The sequence below is a fragment of the Anomaloglossus baeobatrachus genome, chromosome 3, assembly GCF_048569485.1.
Source record: "Anomaloglossus baeobatrachus isolate aAnoBae1 chromosome 3, aAnoBae1.hap1, whole genome shotgun sequence".
In the NCBI taxonomy this organism is placed as follows: Eukaryota; Metazoa; Chordata; class Amphibia; order Anura; family Aromobatidae; genus Anomaloglossus; species Anomaloglossus baeobatrachus.
In genome coordinates this window covers 57,721,333-57,747,209 of record NC_134355.1, presented here as the reverse complement: position 1 = coordinate 57,747,209, position 25,877 = coordinate 57,721,333, and the positions used below count along the sequence as shown (strand labels likewise).

At 47.5% G+C, this 25,877-nt stretch overlaps 1 protein-coding gene across 1 annotated transcript in view; it reads left to right on the top strand.

Annotated features, from left to right (window-relative positions):
- Positions 1-25,877, top strand: part of SRBD1 (S1 RNA binding domain 1) — a 342,086-nt gene that overhangs the window by 9,752 nt on the left and 306,457 nt on the right. The window contains 2 exon segments of the mRNA XM_075338030.1: positions 21,427-21,472; positions 25,700-25,773. Coding sequence (XP_075194145.1) covers positions 25,700-25,773 — 74 coding nt within the window. The 5' untranslated portion in view covers positions 21,427-21,472.

Below are 25,877 nucleotides of genomic sequence, written 5' to 3'. Positions count from 1 at the left end.
CCTCATCCCTTCTCTGGTGGCTGCGGCCCAACAACCTGCAGGTGGGGGTTGCCTGGACTCAGGCACCCCTGGTTACACTGACCACAGATGCCAGCCTGCGGGGATGGGGTGCTATGGTGGCAAACTCCCCATTTCAGGGGGTCTTGAGTCCTTATGTCAGCTCCCAATCCTCCAACTACCGGGAGCTCAGGGCAGTCAGGGAAGCCCTCCTTGCGGCTCGGGATCTCGTCCGGGACTCTCACGTCCTGGTATACTCAGACAATGTCACAACAGTGGCACATCTCCGCCATCAGGGCAGTACACGATCAGGCGCCCTGAAGTCGGTGTCCTCCCGGATCTTTCAATGGGCGGAACAATCCCTGCTATCCCTTTCTGCAGTCCATCTAAAGGGCTCACTAAATCTTCAGGCAGATTTCCTGAGTCGTCGGGATGTTCAACCGGGGGAATGGAGTCTGGATCAGGCGGTGTTCTGTTCTCTGGTGGCAAGGTGGGGTGCTCCAGAAGTGGACCTCTTTGCTTCAGCAGGAAATCGCAAGGTCGCAACATATTTCTCCCTGAACCCTCGGGACAAGGCGTTGGGGGTGGACGCCTTCTGCCACGATTGGTCCTTTTGCCTCGCCTACGCTTTCCCCCCTCTTCCTCTTCTCGCACGGACCCTGAGGAAGATCAGAGACGATGGGGTCACAACTATCCTGGTAGCCCCGCTGTGGCCTCGGAGGAGTTGGTACAGCCTGATCATGACTCTCGGGATAGACGGTCCGGTCCTCTTGGGTTCAGACCCCAGTTTACTATCCCAGGGTCCGATTTTCCATCCGGATCCCCAGAAACTCAAATTGGCTGCCTGGCTTCTGAGGCCCGGGCACTAAAGGCCCAAGGACTATCTGACAAAGTTGTGCTACCCTACAGAAGAACCGTAAACCAGTGACTAATAGTATTTACAACAAAATCTGGAAGAGATTTTCCTCCTGGTGTGGTTCTCGGCCTCCTGACCCACTCCGGCCTAATGTTGCGCAGATTCTAGACTTCCTCCAGAGTGGATTGGACTTAGGCCTTCGGCCTAGCACTCTGAAGGTTCAGGTATCAGCACTCAGTGCAGTCTTTGACACGGCTCTGGCAGATCATCGCTGGATCCGCCGGTTCTTTGTGTCCGCTAGTAGGCTCTGTCCACGTCAGAGGGTCCTGACGCCTCGCTGGGATCTCAATGTGGTCCTTACCGGACTTTCTCAGTCACCCTTTGAGCCACTGTCCTCCTGTAACATTCGTTCTCTTTCTCACAAGACTGCCTTTCTTGTGGCTATTACGTCTGCTCGTAGAGTCGGGGAACTTCAGGCTTTGTCTATTCGGGAGCCTTACCTGACCATCAGAGATGACAGCATTGTTTTTCAGCTGGATCCTTCCTTCCTTCCCAAGGTGGTTTCGGATTTTCACCGTTCTCAGTCCATCATCCTACCTTCCTTCTGTCAACATCCTCGGACTCCAGGTGAGGAAGTGTTTCATTCTTTGGACGTTCGTCGGACAGTGTTGCACTACCTGGAGGTTACTGCTTCTTGGCGTCTTGATCATAACCTATTTATACAGCCCTTTGGTCGCAATAAAGGCAGGAAGGTGGCTAAGAGTACCGTCGCCAACTGGATTGTGCGGGCAATTAGAGACGCCTACCTCGCTCAGCATCTCTCTCCGCCTACCGGATTTACGGTGCACTCCACCAGGGCTACCTCTGTCTCCTGGGCTGAACGGGCAGGGGCTTCTCCTGAGCAGATCTGCAAGGCGGCTACGTGGTCTTCCCTCCATACTTTCACGAAGCATTATCGTTTGGATCTGGATTCCAACAGGGATTTGGCTTTTGGCAGGAAGGTCCTGCAGGCTGTGGTCCCCCCCTAGGTATCAATTCTTTGGTATTCCTCCTATGCTGTCGTGGAAGGGACTAGAGAAATAAGAATTATTCTTACCGTTAATTCGGTTTCTAGGACCTTCGACGACAGCAGGTAATTCCCTCCCCTTTTGTATTCATATATTCCTGGATATGTTGTACTTCTCATATGCTATGGGTTCTTTGTAAGACACTGGCTATGGGAGGTGGGAGGGTCCTTTTTAAACCTCTTGTACTTCCTGTCCCAATTAGGGCGTGGAGAGACAACCTCCTATGCTGTCGTGGAAGGTCCTAGAAACCGAATTAACGGTAAGAATAATTCTTATTTTTTCAAAAACGCTACTTGTAGCGTTTTTGAGCTGCGTCCAAATACTGCAAATTGCTGGATCCTGATTAAACCACACGCAAACGCATGTGAACGCTGGCATGCTGATAGACAGGATCCTGCTTGCTTTACTGAGCATGCCCAGAAACCAGCCTCCCTCTCTCCCCCTCCCTCTCTCCCCCTCCCTCTCTCCCCCTCCCTCTCTTCCCCCTCCCTCTCTTCCCCCTCCCTCTCTTCCCCCTCCCTCTCTTCCCCCTCCCTCTCTTCCCCCTCCCTCTCTTCCCCCTCCCTCTCTTCCCCCTCCCTCTCTTCCCCGCCTGAGAGAAGAGGACGCTCGTAACCAAGGTAAATATCGGGTAACCACAGGCTTAGTTACCCGATGTTTACCTTGGTTACGTGTGCAGGGAGCAGGCAGCCTGCTCCTAAAAGCTGCAGACGCTCATAACCAATGTAAATATCGGGTATCCAAGCAAGTTACCCGATGTTTACCTTGGTTAGAAGCCTCCGCAGCTGTCAGATGTTGGCTCCTAGTCTTTCACGTTCAGTTCCCCTCACTCCCGATCACATGACTCCAATTCCCGCCCATAACCTTAAAGTGACAGGATCCTGCAAAATAACACGTGTTTGCATGCGTTTTTCTTTGCAAAAACAGGATCTGCTTTTGCAGCAAAAAAACGTTCATGACGCATGCTAAAAAAACGTAGTGTGAAAGCAGCCTTAGGCTATGTGCGCACGTTGCGTAAATACATGCAGTTACGCTGCGCTTTGTAGCGCAGCGTAACTGCATGCGTCCTGCGTCCCCTGCACAGTCTATGGAGATTGTGCAGGGGCCGTGCGCACGTGGCGTTTTAGAGCGCAGCGCTTCGGCTATTGCCGAAGCGCTGCGCAAAAAGAAGTGACATGTCACTTCTTCCGTGCGCTTTGCCGGCAGCTCCTGCTCTGTCTATGGGAGGAGCTGCAGGCAGAGCGCATGGAATCGGCTTCACTACGGACATTTCTGCAGCGATTTAAAGCGCACATGTGCTCTTCAGATCGCTGCAGAAATTTCTGCAGTGAACTGTACGCAACGTGCGCACATAGCCTCAATCAACAGAAAATGATGCTGCGGCTGCCACTCACTTCCTGTTGATTGCTCATTTGGTCTAAAAGATGGGTACAGAGAAGCCGGCGGTCATTGGAGGCAGGGCTCGCGTAATGTGATGTGAGGAGAATTAAAGTAATAGACAGGACACAGTCCCTCATTCACCAATTCATTCCCAACAGAACCCCAACAGCTCCAACATAAGCCACTTGGAGGTCCCACAACCTTCCTAAAGTTAGTGGCCCAGCCTATGAAGAATAGGCTGGAACAGCAGCCACTGCCGGCTGGTAAGAACCGCCATCAGCAGTGTCGAGCGATGATATCATAAGGTTACCGCAAATCACTGCCGCTGTCTCTCATGTTACCTTCTGTGTGACCTGGCTGCTGTGAACTGCCATAATCTCATGACGTCACTGCCGTCGGCGGTTCTCACGGAGTGCAGCATGAGACCCGGCCAGTGGCTGCTGTTCCAGCCTATGCAGTTTGTTCTCTGAATGTTCTTCATAGGCTGGGACACTGAGTCGGAGAACGTCATGAGATCTCCATGTGGATTACGTCGGAGCTGCTTGGGCTTCTTTTCGGAATAAACTGGTGAATGAGGACTGTGTCCTCTCATTATTTAATTAACTCTCTGTTTTGTTTTTTTTTCCTGTGTACATCTACTGGGTTAATAATGGGGGTGTCTGATAGACGCCTAACCATTACTAACACCAGGGCTTGATGCCAGCTGTAAATTCACATCTGACAATAGCCCCCAAAATATTATTCCGATTCCCATCGCAGCGGGGAAATCGAGAAAAGTCGGGTACAGTACCAGAATTGGCACATCTAATGGATAAGGCACTTCTGGCGCAGCTTCAGGGGCATATTTTTAGGCTGGGAAGGGCCAAATAACCATGGATCTTTCCACCCTAATACCAGCCCCCAGCTGGGGGGGTGGGAAGGGCATGACTTTTTTTTTTTTTTTTGTCTCTTTCAATTTATTTATATGGCTAAATATCTGTACAAGCTATCTATCTTATCTACAGTGAGGATAATAAGTAATTGATCCTCTGCCAATTTTGCAATTTTTCCCACCTACAAAGAATGGAGAGGTCTGTAATTTTTATCATAAGTACATTTCAACTGTGAGAGAATCGTCCTCACAAAAAAATACAGACAATCACATTGTATGATTTTTAAATAATTAATTTGCATTTTATTGCAAATTATTTAGAAATCATACAACGTGGTTTTGTGGATTTTTTTTTTTTTGGGGAGAATTCGCTCTCTCCAGGTTGAAGTGTACCTACGAAAAAAAATTACAGACCTCTCCAAACTTGCAAAATTGGCAGAGGATCAAATACTCATTGTCCTCACTGTAGATAAGATAGATAGCTAACATTCATTTCAGTATCATGCGTGTTTTTCCGGTACGCGTCACACGGATGGACAAAACGAACTTTGCAAAACGTGCCTTTTTTTTTTAAACGGACGTGTGAAGGCCTAAGGAAGGAGCTGGATACGACTGTGGGAAAAATTACTTGGGCCCAGGACACATTATGGCAGATTTAAAAGCCTAAAGGCCCCGTCACACTAAGCAACATCGCTAGCAACATCGCTGCTAACGAACAACTTTTGTGACGTTGCTAGCGATGTAGCTGTGTGTGACATCCAGCAACAACCTGGCCCCTGCTGTGAGGTCGTTGGTTGTTGCTGAATGTCCTGGGCCATTTTTTAGTTGTTGCTGTCCTGCTGTGAAGCACAGATCGCTGTGTGTGACAGCGAGACAGCAACAACTAAATGTGCAGGCAGCAGGAGCCGGCTTCTGCGGAGGCTGGTAACCAATGTAAACATCGGGTAACCAAGAAGCCCTGTCCTTGGTTACCCGATATTTACCTTTGATACCAGCCTCCTCCGCTCTCACTGTCAGTGCCGGCTCCTGCTCTGTGCACATGTAGCTGCAGCACACATCGGGTTAATTAACCCGATGTGTGCTGTAACTAGGAGAGCAAGGAGCCAGCGCTAAGCATTGTGCGCTGCTCCCTGCTCTGTGCACATTTAGCTGCAGCACACATCGGGTTAATTAACCCGATGTGTGCTGTAACTAGGAGAGCAGGGAGCCAGCGCTCAGTGTGCGCTGCTCCCTGCTCTCTGCACGTGTAGCTCCGTGCAGTGGTAACCAAGGTAAATATCGGGTTGGTTACCCGATATTTACCTTAGTTACCAAGCGCAGCATCTTCCACGCGGCGCTGCTGGCTGGGGGCTGGTCACTGGTTGCTGGTGAGCTCACCAGCAACTTGTGTAGCGACGCTCCAGCGATCCCTGCCAGGTCAGGTTGCTGGTGGGATCGCTGGAGCGTCGCAGTGTGACATCTCACCAGCAACCTCCTAGCAACTTACCAGCGATCCCTATCGTTGTTGGGATCGCTGGTAAGTTGCTTAGTGTGACGGTACCTTTAATGCTGAAAGGTCATTTTAAGGGTGACAGAGAGAGAAAGATCTGCGAATTCAAACTGATAAGGATGTTAAAGTCCTTGACAAAAGGACTCAATCTAGCACCTGGATTTATGGCTCACTACATGGACACACTTCACACCTCCACCAGACTGACTCCAGATCACCCATCACTTCCACCACATCTCCATTACTAACAAAAACCTTAAAGGGAACCTGTCACTAGATTTGGGTCCTATAAGCTGCAGCCACCACCAGTGGGCTCTTATATACAGGATTCTAACATGCTGTATATAAGAGCCCAGGCCACTGTGTAGAATATAAAAAAACACTATAATACTCACCTAAATGGTCCCTGCGGTGGAGTTGGGTCATATGGGCGACTCCGTTCTCCGGTGTCGGCGACTCCTCTTTCGGCCATCTTCGTCCTCCTTCTGAAGTCTGTGTACATGATGTGTCCTACGTTATACACACTCGCCGGTCCCGCGCAGGCGCACTACAATACTTTGATCTACCCTGCTCAGGACCTGAATGCCGGTGAGTGTGGATGACGTTGGCCGCGTCATGCACTCCGGCTTCAGAAGAAGGATGACAAAGATGGCCGAAAGAGGAGGTGCCGGCACCAGAGAACGAAGACGCCCATCTGGCCCAACTCCATTGCAGCGACCGTTTAGGTGAGTAATATAAAGTGATTGTTTTGTTCGGGCGGCACGGTGGCTCAGTGGTTAGCACTGCAGTCTTGCAGCGCTGGGGTCCTGGGTTCAAATCCCACCAAGGACAACATCTGCAAGGAGTTTATGTTCTCCCCTTGTTTATGTGGGTTTCCTCTGGGTTCTCTGGTTTCTTCCCACACTCCAAAGACATACTGATAGGGAACTTAGATTGAGAGCTCCGATGGGGACAGTGTTGCCAATGTATGTAAAGCGCTGTGGAATTAATAGCGTTACATAAATGAATAAATATTATTATTATTATTCTACACAGTGGCCTGGGCTCTTATATACAGCATGTTAGAAAGCTGTATATAAGAGCCCACTGGTGGTGGCCGCAGCTTATAGGCCCCAAATCTGGTGACAGGTTCCCTTTTAATGTGATTTCCTTGGCTTATCTTTAGGAGGCATCACCTCATCTTCCCCATGCAAAAATGTCGTGTTGTTAGATCTCTTAAATGTTGTGCCTTGGTCTTATTAATTAATGTGTGAACCCGCCTGATGAAGAAGGGCCTTTTGCGCTGTAAGCTTGCAAATATAATTTTTCTGGTTGGTCATTATAAGCTATCACTCCTTAAAACAATTTGGTTCTCCCAATTCAATGATGGCACTAATTAAATTAAACTCTGTGTTAAAAGTAATCAATTAAATCCAGTACGTGCAGAATTTTATTGATCCAGAAAACAAATATAACATTTCGATCCCAAAGCCCGGACCTTCATCAGATATTACACAAAGAAGAATGAATATATCATCAATAGTAAACGGAAAGTTTATGCAATACAAATAGGTCAAACAAATATTAAAAAAATAATAATGATATGTGACTGCAGACTTGTGGACCCTGACATTGTGCGCACTGTGCGCAATGTGAGGATTCTCTGATGTCCGCGCCTGGTCACGTGGTAGGCTATGTAATTTTTCTCTACTAAAATCCGCCAAGATGCGTGCAGCGTCACTCAATACACTTGCATTAAGGCTGTGTCCCTGTAGTCAGATTCTGGCCGGGAGTAATTATATCGCATACTCTTTGCCATTTGACTACCGTTCCTGACACTGTAGAATCCTCACAGCGTGCACAGTGCGAACGTGATGTGAGGATTCACAAGTCTGCAGTCATGTAGAGTGACATATGGAGTGACTGCAGGCTGGTGAATTTAGGTTGGAAAACCCCTTTAATGTCACTGTATACTGCAGCACTACAGTATATAATACAAGTAATAATCAGACAATCTATGGGCCCCATCATAGATGACATGACAGGGGCCCTTCAGTGAGCCAGTCCCCTGCTGTCTCGGCAACTCATTCATCTGACTGAGGGGTGGTGGGGGGGAGGGCCTATGCCGAATAATGCAAGTGATATTTTGTACAGTGGGGCACGGGTGGGTAAAAATTAGCAGTAATTAGGAAGTAGGGAGAGGACTCCGGCTCCAGGCAAACTGCACACAAAGTCATAAGCGCAGCAGGGGATCGCACCGGCAGGGTGCGCACACCACCATTGTGGTTCATATTCACACTCCACCATTTTTTTTTAATATAATAATAATAATTAATAATTAATTATTATTATTTATAACTGTGCTTTATTCACAGACCCCGGGCCCGGTGATAAATCTCTGCCAATTCTACTGGTGTCTGTTATTGCCTGAAGTGGTGACGTCATGCCAGCAGCACTGCAGAGAATATCTGAACTCTGCCCGGATAGAGTCGCTGAGCTCACTGATTAGCTGCAGCTCTGTAGAAAATAACTGGCCTCTGCCTGAACAGATGGCACAAGCTGCTCAGAGGCGCTGAGCTCACTGGTTGGCTGCAGCGCTGTCAGCGTGACGACAGATCTTCAGACACTAAGGGTGGCTTTACACGCTGCGACATCGCTAGCGATGGCGAGCGTGATAGCACCCGCCCCTATCGTTATGCTGATATGTGAAGATCGCTGCCGTAGCGAACATTATCGCTACGGCAGCGTCACACGTACTTACCTGCTCGGCGACGTCGCTGTGACCGGTGAACCGCGTCCTTTCTAAGGGGGCGGTTCGCTCGGCGTCACAGCGATGTAAGCGACTAAGCGGCCGCCCAATCAAAGTGGAGGGGCGTAGATGAGCGGGACGAACATCCCACCCACCTTCTTCCTTCGTCATTGCTGGCGTGTGGCAGGTAAGGAGAGCTTCCTCATTCCTGCGGCGTCACCGGTAGCGATGTGTGCTGCCGCAGGGACGAGGATCAACTTCGCCCAAGCGACAGCAGCGATAATTGGGAGAGGACCCCCATGTCAACGAGGAGCGATTTTGGACGTTTTTGCAACTATCCTAAATTGCTCATAGGAGTCACACACAACGAGATCGCTACAGCGGCCGGATGTGCCTCACAAAATCCGTGACCCCAACGAGATCGCTGTAGCGTGGAAAGCCCGCTTAAGGCCACGTGCACACATTAAGCATTTGGTGAGTTTCTTACCTCAGTATCTGTAAGCCTAAAGCAGGAGTGGGTAAGAAATATGTGGCGCCCCTGAGGCTTCCGTCGCCACAGAGGTACTGCACCTCATCCAGAGGTGTGGTATCCCATCCTGGGTAAGAAGGGGGTCATCTACCGGTTCACAGACAAAACCTGCACACACCAATTATTAGGACACACACTGGGTCAGGGTTTAAGGCAGGCACTCCATTAATGCTGAGAGTAGCGACCAGTATACCTGGTTATGGGGCCTTAAGTCCCATTGACTGGCCTGAGGGGGTGGAGCCTGACAGGGGGAAGTGTGGGAGGAGTTGGTGGGGTGATCAGAAAAAAAACAGTTGGTTCAAGTCAGAGAGTGAGAGGGTGTGAGAGAGGGAGTCGAGGAGTGAGGTAGGCTGTCAGGAAAGTGACAGCGGACAGAAAGACCTAGTTAGGAGAAGGTTTTTGGTGAAGACCCTGGGGTCTTGCTAGGCCCAGGTGACACCGACTGAAAGGATTCCAGAGTGCCACGGATGTGCGGATGCCCCGTGGACCTGTTCCATTAGAAATACCGGGTGGAGGAATCAGGCTGCAACACAGGGACGGTCCCTAGGCTGAAAGAAGGAAGACATTACTTTTAGCGAAATCGACGGCCCGGGACATTGCTTCAGTCGCCCGAGACCACAACCTGCCACAGATAACCTGCAAGGGGGAGCCATAAAAGACCTAGGTCAGCCACCCTTTGGACAGGCTTGGTGGCGGAGGCGCAGGACAGCCTGGTGCAGTTTGGCGCTAGCGAGACAGCCAGAAAGGACACATTGAGGGGTGCACCGGTACTGACCCTTAAACTATTCGGGATCGGCGGAGGCCCACAACACCAGATCCTGGCATACCACGGGTAACCGGTCGGCGCAACTGTGAGACTAAAGGCCGCTTTACACGCTGCGATATCGGTACCAATATCGCTAGCGTGGGTACCCGCCCCCATCGGTTGTGCGACACGGGCAAATCTCTGCCTGTGTCGCACAACATCGCCTGGACCCATCACACGGACTTACCTTTCCTGCGACGTGGCTGTGACCGGCGAACCGCCTCCTTTCTAAGGGGGCGGTTCGTTCAGCGTCACAGCGACGTCAAAGCAGCGTCACTGAACCGCCGCCCAATAGAAGTGGAGGGGCGGAGATGAGCGGGACGAACATCCCGCCCACCTCCTTCCTTCCGCATTGCGGGCGGGAGGCAGGTAAGGAGAGGTTCCTCGTTCCTGCGGTGTCACACGGAGCGATGTGTGCTGCCGCAGGAACGAGGAACAACTTAGTTACTGCTGCAGTAACGATATTTGAGAATGGACCCCCATGTCACCGATGAGCGATTTTGCACGTTTTTGCGATGATGCAAAATCGCTCATAGGTGTCACACGCAACGGCATCGCTACAGCGGCCGGATGTGCGTCATAAAATCCGTGACCCCCACAAGATCGCTGTAGCGATCTTGTAGCGTGTAAAGTCCGCTTTACAGTGAGTATAAACCATCTTAACTGCAAGCCCTGTGTCGTCTGCTTTGTTCCTCACCTCATCAACAAACACCATAGACTTTTTCCAAAGGTTGCCCCAGGGTACCCGCTACACCTGTGGGGAGCAAGAAACACCTCAGCTGCCACAACATCAGCCCCGGAGGTCCCTTCCAGCAGCTGCGGCTCCATAGCCGCACAATACCACAGGTGGCGTCATGAATTTCAATAAACTACAACTCCCATCATCATCTACCCCCAATACTGCCATTTTAATTGACTCCGCCAGGGTCACGGAGTCGGGCCCCGCCACCGCTGACTACCCTGGACTAGTCCGGCCCGACACCGAATCACCTAAGACCCTGGGGCGGGCGAGTCAAATACAGAAGTGGTGCCTGTGTTTCTATTATACTTTTGTCTCTTTTCCACTCCTGGTTTTGACTTTGTATAGATATGGGGCTGTTCCGACTATGTATACGTATGGCGCAGTGTTGATTCTATGTACATTTGACGCTATGCTGCCGGCTGTGTGTAGGTATGGCGCCGTGTCGGCTGTGTGTAGGTATGGTACCGTATCGGCTGTGTGTAGGTATGGTGCCGTGCCGGCACTGTATACGTATGGCGCCGTGCCGGCACTGTATACGTATGGCGCCGTTCCGGCACTGTATACGTATGGCGCCATGCCGGCACTGTATACGTATGGCGCCGTGTTGGCACTGTATACGTATGGCGCCGTGTTGGCACTGTATACGTATGGCGCCGTTTTGGCACTGTATACGTATGGCGCCGTGTTGGCACTGTATACGTATGGCGCCGTGCCGGCACTGTATACGTATGGCGCCGTGTTGGCACTGTATACGTATGGCGCCGTGCCGGCACTGTATACGTATGGCGCCGTGCCGGCACTGTATACGTATGGCGCCGTTCCGGCACTGTATACGTATGGCGCCGTGCCGGCACTGTATACGTATGGCGCCGTGCCGGCACTGTATACGTATGGCGCAGTGTCGGCACTGTATACGTATGGCGCCGTTTCGGCACTGTATATGTATGCCGCTGTGCCGGTTCTGTGTACGTATGGCGCTGTGTGTACATTGTGCTATTCTTTGAGACCTTTGGACTATCCCTTTTAATTTTGCCATACAAATAGCACAAATCTTTAGATATTTACTGCTTCCCTTTGCACTGGGGGGTTGTAGAGGAGTGCGACTTCTGACACTTGTCTCCTCTATGGCTCTTCAAAGGACCCCCCCCCCCCCCCAGGTGGGAAGGAGGATCAGCTAATTAACATTACTGGTTCTTATCCTCACATTGCACAATCCACCCCACTTTCAACTCCCTCTGTCCACATCACATTTACTACATCAGCTCCAGAAAACTGACCCCAGGACTGAGATAAACCTCCTCAGGTCTGATCTGAGCAGAGCATCCAGCGTTTTCTACCCCCGGGAGTAAGTGTGATTTTATTTGTTTACTTTTGTTGTCCCTTTTTTTTTTTTTCTATTATTTTGTTCCTATCACTTTCAGTTTTCATAATTTTTCATTTCATCTTTCTGAGAACAATAACTTTTTTTTTTTTCGTTCTTGTGTTGGCAATTGTATGAGGGCTGGTTTTTGCAGATGGAGTGTCTTTAGTTGCATCATTTAGTGTATTGAAAAATTTTGAGGTGTAGAAGAAAAATGAAAAAAACATAAAAAAAACCCCAATTCCACAACCTTTCAGGATAGTTTTTGGGATTCATATTTACAATATTCACTGTGCAGTCCACAATCATAGTGATGGCAAATATATACAGAGTGTGTGTGTGTGTGTGTGTGTGTGTGTATGTGTATATCTAATATATAAAGCTGAATGTGTGTGTGTATGTGTGCGTGTATGTCCGGGATTGGCATCCGCACCGTCGCAGTTACAGCCACAAAAGTTTGCACACTCACACTTCTGGACCCCGAGAGCGTCATAGGCTATGTTTTGAGGGGAAATTTTAACCCCGCTCTTTACAGTTATTCACCAAAAAACCTGTCTCCATTAAAGCGAATGGAGCTGGGAGCCACAGTGCAGCCAGAACTTCAGAAGAATGCGCAGCCACGCCCTTATATGGAATGTTGGCGTGTCACAATGCAGCCAGGGAAAGAGACAGACACAGACAGAGAAAGAGGCAGACACAGACAGGCTAAGAAACAGACATAGACGGGGTAAGAGACAGACACAAAGAGACAGACACAGGCAAAGAGACAGACTGACAGGGAAAGAGGCAGACAGGGAAAGAGAGGGAAAGAAAGAGACAGGTAAAGAGACAGACACAGACAGGTAAAGAGACAGACACAGACAACGAGACAGAGACAGACACAGACACAGGGAAACAGACAGGGAAAGAGAGGGAAAGAGACAGACAGACGGGGTAAGAGACAAAGACAGGTAAAGAGACAGAGGGAAAGACAGGGAAAGAGACAGACAGGGAAAGAGACAGACAGGGAAAGAGACAGACAGGGAAAGAGACAGGGAAAGAGACAGACAGGGAAAGAGACAGGCAGGGAAAGAGACAGGCAGGCAGACAGGGAAAGAGACAGGCAGGCAGACAGGGAAAGAGACAGGCAGGCAGACAGGGAAAGAGACAGACAGGCAGACAGGGAAAGAGACAGACAGGCAGACAGGGAAAGAGACAGACAGGCAGACAGGGAAAGAGACAGACAAAGAGATATATACAGAGGGGGAGACAGACATAATTACATTTCTATCTATTTGTTTTGTGTTTTTTTTGTGTGCAGAATACATTTTGGTTAATACATTCTATTTTGTTAACAGCAGTTATTAACCCGGGCGAAGCCGGGTAGTACAGCTAATATATATATATATATATATATGCATATATGTATGTGTATATATGTGTGTGTGTATATATATATATATATATATATATATATATAAATATATATTATACACACACAGTATTACACACACACATATATATATATATATATATATATATCTATATATATATATATATATATATATAGATATATATATATATATATATATATGTATGTGTGTAATGCTATGTATGTGTGTGTGTGTGTATGTATGGGTTGTGTATATATATTATATATATATAATTAGCTGTACTACCCGGCTTCGCCCGGGTTAATAACTGCTGTTAACAAAGTAGAATGTATTAACAAAAAATTATTGTGTGTGTTTTAGGGCGATTATGTGGCGAGGTTGGTGTATGTGTGGTGAGATGTGTGCTGAGGGTGTTATATGTGTTCAAGTACGTGGTAGTGTGTGGCACATTTTGTGTGTGTGTTCATATCCCCGAGTCCGGTGAGTATCCCGTGTCGGGGCCCCACCTTAGCAACTGTACGGTATATACTCTTTGGCGCCATCGCGCTCATTCTTTAAGTCCCCCTTGTTCACATCTGGCAGCTGTCAATTTGCCCCCAACACTTTTCGTTTCAGTTTTTCTGCATTATGTAGATAGGGGCAAAATTGATTGTTAAATTGGAACGTGCGGGGTTAAAATTTCGCCTCACAACATAGCACCCGGAGCTGCCCGGGATAGTAACTGTCTCTGTTTCTCTCCTATTCTATGTCTGTCTCCCCCTCTGTATATATCTCTCTGTCTCTCTCTATCTCTTTCCCTGTCTGTATCTATGTCTCTTTCCCTCTCTTTCCGTCACTTTCCCTGTGTCTGTCTCTTTGTCTGTCTCTTACCCTTTCTTTCCCTGTCTGTTTGTTTCCCTGTGTCTGTCTCTGTCTCTTTGTCTGTGTCTGTCTCTTTGTGTCTGTTTCTTACCCTGTCTGTGTCTGTCTCTTTCCCTGGCTGCATTGTGACACACCAACGTTCCATATCAGGGCGTGGCTGCGCATTCTTCTGAAGTTCTGGCTGCACTGTGGCTCCTAGCTCCATTCGCTTTAATGGAGGCAGGTTTTTTGGCGAATAACTGTAAAGCGCGGGGTTAAAATTTTCCCTCAAAACATAGCCTATGTGTGGCTATGTGTATATATATATGTGTGTGTGTCTATATATATATATATACAGTTAGGTCCAGAAATATTTGGACAGTGACACAAGTTTTGTTATTTTAGCTGTTTACAAAAACATGTTCAGAAATACAATTATATATATAATATGGGCTGAAAGTGCACACTCCCAGCTGCAATATGAGAGTTTTCACATCCAAATCGGAGAAAGGGTTTAGGAATCATAGCTCTGTAATGCATAGCCTCCTCTTTTTCAAGGGACCAAAAGTAATTGGATAAGGGACTCTAAGGGCTGCAATTAACTCTGAAGGCATCTCCCTCGTTAACCTGTAATCAATGAAGTAGTTAAAAGGTCTGGGGTTGATTACAGGTGTGTGGTTTTGCATTTGGAAGCTGTTGCTGTGACCAGACAACATGCGGTCTAAGGAACTCTCAATTGAGGTGAAGCAGAACATCCTGAGGCTGAAAAAAAAGAAAAAATCCATCAGAGAGATAGCAGACATGCTTGGAGTAGCAAAATCAACAGTCGGGTACATTCTGAGAAAAAAGGAATTGACTGGTGAGCTTGGGAACTCTAAAAAGGCCTGGGCGTCCACGGATGACAACAGTGGTGGATGATCGCCGCATACTTTCTTTGGTGAAGAAGAATCCGTTCACAACATCAACTGAAGTCCAGAACACTCTCAGTGAAGTAGGTGTATCTGTCTCTAAGTCAACAGTAAAGAGAAGACTCCATGAAAGTAAATACAAAGGGTTCACATCTAGATGCAAACCATTCATCAATTCCAAAAATAGACAGGCCAGAGTTAAATTTGCTGAAAAACACCTCATGAAGCCAGCTCAGTTCTGGAAATGTATTCTATGGACAGATGAGACCAAGATCAACCTGTACCAGAATGATGGGAAGAAAAAAGTTTGGAGAAGAAAGGGAACGGCACATGATCCAAGGCACACCACATCCTCTGTAAAACATGGTGGAGGCAACGTGATGGCATGGGCATGCATGGCTTTCAATGGCACTGGGTCACTTGTGTTTATTGATGACATAACAGCAGACAAGAGTAGCCGGATGAATTCTGAAGTGTACCGGGATATACTTTCAGCCCAGATTCAGCCAAATGCCGCAAAGTTGATCGGACGGCGCTTCATAGTACAGATGGACAATGACCCCAAGCATACAGCCAAAGCTACCCAGGAGTTCATGAGTGCAAAAAAGTGGAACATTCTGCAATGGCCAAGTCAATCACCAGATCTTAACCCAATTGAGCATGCATTTCACTTGCTCAAATCCAGACTTAAGACGGAAAGACCCACAAACAAGCAAGACCTGAAGGCTGCGGCTGTAAAGGCCTGGCAAAGCATTAAGAAGGAGGAAACCCAGCGTTTGGTGATGTCCATGGGTTCCAGACTTAAGGCAGTGATTGCCTCCAAAGGATTCGCAACAAAATATTGAAAATACAAAAATTTTGTTTGGGTTTGGTTTATTTGTCCAATTACTTTTGACCTCCTAAAATGTGGAGTGTTTGTAAAGAAATGTGTACAATTCCTACAATTTCTATCAGATATTTTTGTTCAAACCTTCAAATTAAACGTTACAATCTGCACTTGAATTCTGTTGTAGAGGTTTCATTTCAAATCCAATGTGGTGGCATGCAGAGCCCAACTCGCGAAAATTGTGTCACTGTCCAAATATTTCTGGACCTAACTGTATATATGTGTATATATATAATATATATATATCTATATAATATAAATTTATACATATTGTTTTGCTGCTATATGTATATTTACTTTAAAAACAAAAATTGTTTTTTTATTGTTGTATTTTATGAACCCTTTTTTTTATTGTTTTGCTTCTTGAAGTACCAGTATTTTTTTCTTTTTCTCACTTTGCTATAGTTTTTGGATATGTAGACCTTATTGTTCATTTTTTATTTATTTTTGGACAAGATGAGTAAATTAAACAACGATTCTGTAATTCTTTTTTTCACCCATGATATAATTTATGTTTATTTTTTAATAAATAGAAAAAAAGGATGTTTATAAACCTGTTGTTTTTTTTTAAAATGCTTTTTGGGGTAATTGTTTTGTAAACTATTTTTAATTCATTTTTTTAGTTTCACTAGTGCATTTGAAAAGGTGCAATCAATTTAATGATACCCTGTGAACCTTCTGTACGTTATTGTATTGTTCCGGTCAGATTTTGTTTTTTATATTTTTTTTTTTTAGCAGCTTTCACAATACAGACTGTATCCGTTATTGATCTCTTAGACTTGATGAGGTTGGTGTATTTACTTTGAAAATCTGTCAGACGGATTGTAAAATCCTAATATTAAAATGAGCACTTTGTGATGTTTTCCAGACTCCTAAAATGCTAATCTCAATATGTGGGAGGAAAATTTTCACAAAGGATTAAACAGTGTTTATAATATGTATTATCAAAGTAAATACTCCAATCTCAGTAGGTCTAAGAAATCTGCTTTTTCAAAGTAAATAATCCAGTCTCATGAGGTCTAAGAGATTCAATTTAATATATGAAGTCTGTATTATTAAATGTGATTAACGATTTGATTTAGTAGGAGTACTAACATTATAACATGGCAGATCAGGAAACTTTCATTAGGGTTCAAATCCCACCAAGGACACCATCTGCAAGGAGTTTGTATGTTCTCCCCGTGTTTGCGTGGGTTTCCTCCGGGTACTCCGGTTTCCTCCCACACTCCAAAAACATACTCTAAAGGCTACTTTACACACTGCGATATCGGTCCTGATATCGCTAGCGTGGGTACCCGCCCCCATCTGTTGCGCGACACGGGCATATCGCTGCCCGTGCCGCACAACATCGCCCAGAGCCGTCACACATACTTACCTGTCCGGCGACGTCGCTGTGACCGGCGAACCGCCTCCTTTCTAAGGGGGCGGTCCGTGCGGCGTCACAGCGACGTCACTGAAACGTCACTGAACCGCCGCCCAATAGCAGCGGAGGGGCGGAGATGAGCGGGACGTAACATCCTGCCCACCTCCTTCCTTCCGCATAGCGGCCGAGAGGCTGGTAGGGAGAGCTTCCTCGCTCCTGCGGCGTCACACGCAGCGATGTGTGCTGCCGCAGGAACGTGGAACAACCTCGTTACTGCGGCAGTAACGGTAATTGGGAATGGACCCCCGTGTCGCCGATTAGCGATTTTGCACGGTTTTGCAACGATGCAAAATCGCTTATCGGTGTCACACGCAACGGCATCGCTAATGCGGCCGGATGTGTGTCACAAAATCCGTGACCCCAACGACTCTGCATTAGCGATGTCGTAGCGTGTAAAGCCCGCTTTAGGCTCGTTTCACACTTGCGTTGGGTTGAATCCGCTGGGTCCGTTGCTGCGTCGTTTTGACGCATCCGTTATTTTTGTGGTGGTAACGGGTCCGTTATTTCACAGGAATCCGTTAGCTGATTCCTGTGAAATAACGGACCGTTGCATCCGTTTGGCGTCCGTTAGGCGTCCGTCTAACGGAATCCGTCGACTCTGTTTTATTTCTTTTTTTATTTTTTTTCATTCTGGGCATGCTCAGAATATTAGCGGAATGCAGCAGCGGATTCCGTTGTTAAGCACTTAGCAACGGAATCCGTTACCATAGGGGACCATTATAAATTTTAACGGAACCAACGGAATCCGTTGGTTGGCGTCATTTTGACACAAGCATTTAACGTTACATTCTGCGTTGCTTCCGCTTGGCGGAAGCAACGGAGCATCGGCCAACGGAAGCAACGCAGGTACTTTTGACACAATCCTTCTTCAATGCAAGTCTATGGGAAACAACGGAATCCGTTAACGGATTCCGCTGTTTCCCAAGACAGCGGATTGCGCCAAAAAAAAAAAACAACGCAAGTGTGAAAGTACCCTTAGGAAACCTAGATTGTGAACCCCAATGGGAACAGTGTTGCCATTGTATGTAAAGTGGAATTAATAGTGCTATATAAGTGAATACATATTATTATTAATAATAATAATAATAATAATAATAATATAATATGTCCTCAGCTGACATTGAGGTGGTAAATGGGTTCCGGTTCCGTTTTGGTGTCTCCAACCACTAAGATGCCACGGTCTGTATGGGTTGTGATTTCTCAGGTGTTTGCTGTCACCACATATGCAGCTTTTGCTTTGAGTGACGTGAGCCCCATCAGTCCACTATATTCAACACCTGAAGTTTGAATGGGTTTAGCCCCTTCTTGACATAAGACATTCTGGCCCATCCTATTTTGGGTGTCTGAAATCTGGAGCCGAGTCCTCTTCACACATGATGGACGGAAGCTGAGTTCGGCCTCCAACACACTTCCGCAAAAAAATGTACGTGTCTCATGTTCCGTTTTTCGGGTCCGTGTTCCGTTTTTTATGGGCGTTTCTCCGGTACGTGTGACATCCGTGTGATGGCGTATGCTCGCCGTGTGTGCGTGTGGAATGTCTGTGTTTGTGTCAAATACGTAAGTGTGTGGCAAAATGTTGTAGATACATACCCGCTGACAGCAGACAGCGACGCGCGATGAGAATGAACTTGGGTGAACTTCACCCAACTTCATTGTCATAACACTGCTCTGTCTGTGTGTGGCGTCCTGATTAGCGGTCACACGTGAAGGACTCACAGGTGACCGCTAATCCCCTGAGTGACTGAAGTTAGCGGCGTGATTATCGCTGCTGTCACTCAGGCTAACCACGGCTAGCTGGAGTCCTCCACCTGAGACGGCAACTCACCTGTGACTTCATTGCAGATCGCGCAGCTCACTTCAGTCACTTGGGCGACTTGCTGTCACAGTTGGAGGATCCAACGATGGCCGCGAGTAACCTGACTGACATCATCGCTGATTGCGCGGCTCACCTCAGTTGCTGCATGGAGCTGACAGACAGCGGTCATGGTATGTGGCCACTCCTGTCACCTTCATGTAGCAGAGCTGAGAGCGTTGTGGGACCTCCGTGGATTACGCCGGACCTGGATGGGTATTTGTGGCTTAATAAAGTGGTGAAAGAGGGTGTTTGTTTTTGTGTATTATTCCAAATAAAGGATTTTCCGTTGTGTGTGTTTATTTACTTTCACTTACAGGTTAATCATGGAATCTCGGGGAGACGCCTGCCATGATTAACCCCTTATTACCTCGATTGCCACTGCACCAGGGCAATTCGGGATGAGCTGGATAGAGTCCTGGAAATGTCGCATCTAATGGATGCGGCAATTCTGGGCAGCTACTGGCTGATATTGTTAAGCTGGGTGGCTCCCCATAACGTGGAGCCCCTCAGCCTGAGAATATCAGCCTTCAGCCGTGTTGCTTTACCCTGGCTGGTATCAAAATTGGGGGGGGGGACTGCACGCCGTTTTTTTAAAATTTATTTTACTGCAAGATATAGACCCGCCCACCGGCGGCTGTGATTGGTTGCAGTGAGACAGCTGTCACTCAGCGTGGGGGCGTGTCTGACTACAACCAATCCTAGGCGCCGGTGGGCGGAGGAAGCAGGGAATACGAGATTGGATAATGAGCGGCCGGCATTTTCAAAACAATAAAAGCCGCCGGAGGTTTTTGACAGCTGTGCAGCGCCGTGCCAGTGATCGGGGATCGGTGAGTATGCGAGATTTGGAGAGACAGACCGACGGACAGAGAGAGAGACAGAGTGACCATCTGACAGCGAAAGATACCGACCGACAGAGGGAGATTGACAGTCATCGCATCCAAATTTCACCAACATAACGCACACGGACGGTACGTGTAGCATATGGACATGCTACGTGTGCCGTACGTGCAGGCATGGACCCATTGACTTTAGCGGGTCCGTGCCTGCGTGATGCCGGAGAAAAACGGACATGTTAAGCGGCGTGTGGAAAAACGCTCACACGTACAAACGACACGGACACATGTTCCGTGTGATTTTACGTGTGTGTGCCTGTTACCATAGGGTAACATTGGTGTATGTGTCTCCGTGCCGCCGGTACGTGCAAAAACGTACCAAACACGTATCGGCGGCACGGATGTGTGTTGGAGGCCTTACACAGTCAACACCTCACTGTAATAGCAGTGATCAGAGCTAGGCACCGTTCGCTGCTTGTAAACCCTTAAGTGCCACGGTTAATGTCTTACAGTAGCATTTAAGAATTCCTCAAGGGGCGCACACAGTTCCATGTGTTGACGGCCCCCATTACCCCATAATGAAATTATAGACAGCGAAAAGCCCCCTGAAGGTCACCATGGCTTCAATGTTGGCCCTCATGTTCTCCACAGGCCGAGCTTCACAGATTTGAGCAAAATATAATAATAATCTTTATTTTTATATAGCGCTAACATATTCCGCAGCGCTTAACATACATCAGCATCACTGTCCCCATTGGGGCTCACAATCTAGGTAACCTATCAGTATGTCTTTGGAGTGTGGGAGGAAACCGGAGAACAAGAGGAAACCCACGCAAACACGGGGAGAACATACAAACTCCTTGCAGATGGTGTCCTTGGTGGGATTTGAACCCAGAACCCCAGCGCTGCAAGACTGCAGTGCTAACCACTGAGCCACCGTGCTGCCCTATATATAGTATAGTGCTAACCACTGAGCCACCGTGCTGCCCTATATATAGTATAGTGCTAACCACTGAGCCACCGTGTCTTCCTATATACTGCAATACTGTGACATTACGTTTTTTTTTTTTTTATTACACCGCTTAAGTAGCAAGAAAAAAAAAAAAAGAAGTTTGGTGTTGCCATAATCACATTTACTTGGAGAATCCTGTTGCCAGGTCACTTACCACGCAATGAACGCTGTAAAAACAAAATCCGTACAAATAGTTGAATTGCATTTTCTAATTTTCCTGTATATTACATGGTAAAATAAAAATTAAAACCTACAACTCATCCCTTCAAGAAATAAGTCCCTATGCGGTTCTGTCAGCGGAAAAGTATACAAATATAAAAGAAGAAGAGTAAAAAATATACAATCAAGAATGGCAAGTCGTCTGGCTGTGAAGCGGTTAAAAATTAAAACCTCACATGGTCCTCCATAGTGAAGGACCGCTCTTCTTTTCTTTTTAGTGCATGTGCCTAATTTTGTTCGCCTCTCTCCATAGGTCAAGTGCTGAACACGTCCACTTCTGACACAGTAAAGTAGCAAAGGTAAAGTATTCACACCGGGAATGTAAAGTGCGCATGTCCTGCTAAACTGCACCTTTAATGGAGTCATGGTCGACTATCATGTTACCAAAGCCGATCTGTCACCAGATTTCACAATACAACCTGCATACATTAGTAACTAGATATCTTGGACCAGGGGTCTCAAACTCGGCTGGGTGTATGGGCCGCACCGAGGAAAAAAATAATTTGGGGGGCCGCATTCTTTGCAGGACAAAGTGACATTTTTATTGGTACCATATATATTTTTTTACACACCTTTGGATGACTGATTGTCAACATTTTTCACTTGTTTATTATAACAAATGTGCACATTCTTTGGTTAAATCTAAAAAAAAAAAATAAATTGATGATAAAAAAAGTCATGCCTTATTTTGTTTTTGTTTTTTTTTACATTTTATCCCTTTCTTGTAACTAATAGTGTTACAATTATCACTATATAGAAATTTTGGCCAACATCCTTTAGTAATGTTCCCCATCCTATAGTAATGACCCCAGCCTTGTCCCTATTCTATAGTAATGTCCCCATCCAATAGTATTATGCCCATCCTTGTAATGTCCCCATCTTTTAGTAATGTCCCCATCCTGTAGTCATGTGCCCACCTTGTCCCTATTCTATAGTCATGTGCCCACCTTGTCCCCATCCTATAGTCATGTGCCCACCTTGTCCCCATCCTATAGTCATGTGCCCACCTTGTCCCTATTCTGTAGTCATGTGCCCACCTTGTCCCCATCCTATAGTCATGTGCCCACCTTGTCCCCATTCTATAGTCATGTGCCCACCTTGTCCCCATCCTATAGACATGTGCCCACCTTGTCCCTATTCTATAGACATGTGCCCACCTTGTCCCCATCCTATAGACATGTGCCCACCTTGTCCCCATCCTATAGACATGTGCCCACCTTGTCCCCATCCTATAGACATGTGCCCACCTTGTCCCCATCCTATAGACATGTGCCCACCTTGTCCCCATCCTATAGACATTTGCCCACCTTGTCCCCATCCTATAGACATGTGCCCACCTTGTCCCCATCCTATAGACATGTGCCCACCTTGTCCCCATCCTATAGTCATGTGCTCACCTTGTCCGCATCCTATAGACATGTGCTCACCTTGTCCCCATCCTATAGACATGTGCTCACCTTGTCCCCATCCTATAGACATGTGCCCACCTTGTCCCTATTCTATAGACATGTGCCCACCTTGTCCCTATTCTATAGACATGTGCCCACCTTGTCCCCAAGCTATAGACATGTGCCCACCTTGTCCCTATTCTATAGTAATGTCCCCATCCTGTAGTAATGGGTGGTGGGGGCAGTGGCGGCGGGTGAAAGGTGATAATTTACCGATCGTTCTCGGCTTCCACCCACAGATTCCTGAGTGAAGCTGAGCGGGCGGTCTCTGGCCCCAGATCCACAGTGATTGGACAGATCGGTCACAAGGCCAGTCTCTCCAATCAGAGCTGGGGGCGGGTGAAACAGAGGTCACCCAGCTCCAGCCAATGATCGGTGCTACAGCTGCACTGATCATGGCTGGATTTCAATGTTACAGCCATTTTCAATGGCTGGAACATTACAGTGGCTGTGATTGGCTGACGAACGCCGCACAGCCAATCACAGCCTCCGTAGGTCCGGGGAGGAGACACCACCCCTCCTGAGGTCCCTTCCTCCCCGAATCTAAGGTATTTGCTATTTGCAATGCAAACAGAGATCGCAGTCACCGGGGCCACGATCTCGCCATGACGTACTGGGTATGTCATGGATCCTTAAGTACCAGGGAGCCATGATGTACCCAGTATGTCATAGGTCGCTAAGGGGTTAATGTGCCGTCCTTCACATACACAAAAAATAAAAAACCTCCATTCTTCTCACCTGTCCCGCGTTCCCTCGGCTCCTCACCTCTGCTTCTTGTTGTCTGCAGGCCGTGCCCCGGTGACTATCGCGGCCGGTGCAGGGGCCACAGCCCCTGGCAGCGATTTATGTCAGATCAGATGGTTATTTTGCCGGCGCTGCGCGCGCACAGTCCTTGCCTCTGAGAACGCAGCGCCGGCAGAACACTCATCTAACAAAGTGCAGACAGTGGCTGCGGCCCCTGCACCGGCCGCGATGGTGAACAGGGGCACGAGACTGGGGGCCGCACGAAGCAGCCTGACGGGCCGCATGCGGCCCGCGGGCCGCGTGTTTGAGACCCCTGTCTTAGACCAATGATGCTGGTGTACTTACCTTGAAAATCCATGGCAGAATAGCTGTATAATCTTTTGAAAACGTTTTCCTGCCTTAGTATTAAAAGAAGCATTCCAACTCCTAAAATGATTACGGTATATTTGTTATTCAGGGTTATGCAGCCATTCTGACATGGATTCTGAAGGTCAGTACACCAGCCTCATCTGGTCAAAGAGATGTATTTCATAGCGTATCCAGATTGTATTTTGAAGTCTGGTGATAGATCCGTCTTAAAGATTTCATTCAGATTATGTGAATCATGTTGCACTGATCCAAAGTTACATCGTGTTTTATAGGTTGGGAAACTGAAATGACACCAGGAGGGGGGGCGCAAATGGTGTCTTATCCATTGGTACTAGAAAAATTTAATTAGGTGCACTAACCTGGTGTGGTTGTGTTTATAGACACAACCACTATAACCACGTGTTGAGGAAGGCTGCTGCAGAACCCAGGAAGATGGCGTTGGAGGAGATGGAAGAAAAGGGTTAATCAGCGCTGCCAGAAGAGGATCAATGGGGATTAAGACATTGGATTTTATTGTTCTAAGCGTTTCGGACCCGCATAACCCCTTCTTCTGGAACACAAATCAGTGATGTACATTATTGATTTTTGTTCCTGAAGAAGGGGTTGTACAGCTCCGAAACGCGTAGAACGATAAAATCCAATGTCTTTATCCCCATTGATCTTCAGTGATTTTTTCCTAGCAGGGCTGATTAACTGTTCTTTTTCCATCTCCTCCATCGGGTTTTATAGGTCAGAGCTGCGCTCACAAATCTGTAGGCTTCAGGTCACGTGTTGGGTGGGGAAGTATGCCGAGAGCGCAGCAGCTGATCACACTTCATATAAAGGCTTTGGCATACAGTTGACAGCCAGTTGGAGCTGCTGAGATTGGAGATGACTGATATTGCAGCAGTATAAACCCCTTAGGCGGGCTTTACACGTTGCGACATCGCTAGCATTTGCTAGCGATGTCCAGCGCGATAGCACCCGCCCCCGTCGTACGTGCGATATCTTGTGCTTGCTGCGGTAGCGAACATTATCGCTACGGCAGCTTCACACGCACATATCTGCTCGGCGACGTCACTGTGACCGCCGAACAATCCCTCCTTCAAGGGGGAGGTGCGTTCGGTGTCACAGCGACGTCAACGCGACGTCACTAAGCGGCCGGCCAATAGAACCGGAGGGGCGGAGATGAGCGGGACGTAACATCCCGCCCACCTCCTTCCTTCCGCATAGCCGGTGGACGCAGGTAGGAGATGTTTGTCGTTCCTGCGGCTTCACACACAGCGATGTGTGATGCCGCAGGAACGACGAACAACATCGTATCTCCTGATGGAGCGACATTATGGAAATGAACGACGTTACACAGATCAGCGATTTTTAACGCTTGTGTGCTTGTTCATCGTTGCACCTAGGATTTACACGTTGCAATGTCGCTATCGGCGCCGGATGTGCGTCACTAACAACGTGACCCCGACGATATATCGGCCGCGATGTCGCAACGTGTAAAGCCCCCCTTAGAGTCTGTGTTCAGTAGTGAGTTTGGCATCTTAGCGGTTAGACAGAGGGGAGCTTCGGTCACTCCATTGCTCCTGCTTTGCAATGTGACAGCTAGGGACCTGGTGTCGGTGCTTAAACCTGTCATCTTAGTACTATAAAGCTCTGCCCTAGGTCCGTGCGCTGATGTACAGAATGATTGCATTGCGTGGCATCAGTACCCCAGTGATCAGCTGATTGCGGAGGGCTCTGCTGGGCATCGGGGAAATATAGTAAGATGGCGTGAGTCTGCTAGAATAAAATCTGTCTTTTGAGACATCCATATGCCCCAGTAGGACGCTTTTCTCCTATGTGTCGCCCCTTTTTTGGTATATGGATATAAGATCTTCTATAGGCATCTAGAAAACATCCCATTTCTCACCGGGATGAGGCAAATTCTATGCCTGCCCTGAACAGCTATGGTAACCCAGACTTCACCTTTCTGTTTCTTAGATGTCTGAACTTCCCAAAAGGGCAAGAAAAGCCACCGTGGTCCCTAAACCGGAGCTGTCCTTTCTGAGCGAAATGTGAGTATTTCTTACAATGAGTTTCACAAGTAGAATAAACAATCTAATTATAAACTCTTAACATGAAGCCCGTCTGCACCTTGATTTTCTGGATGATAGCAGAC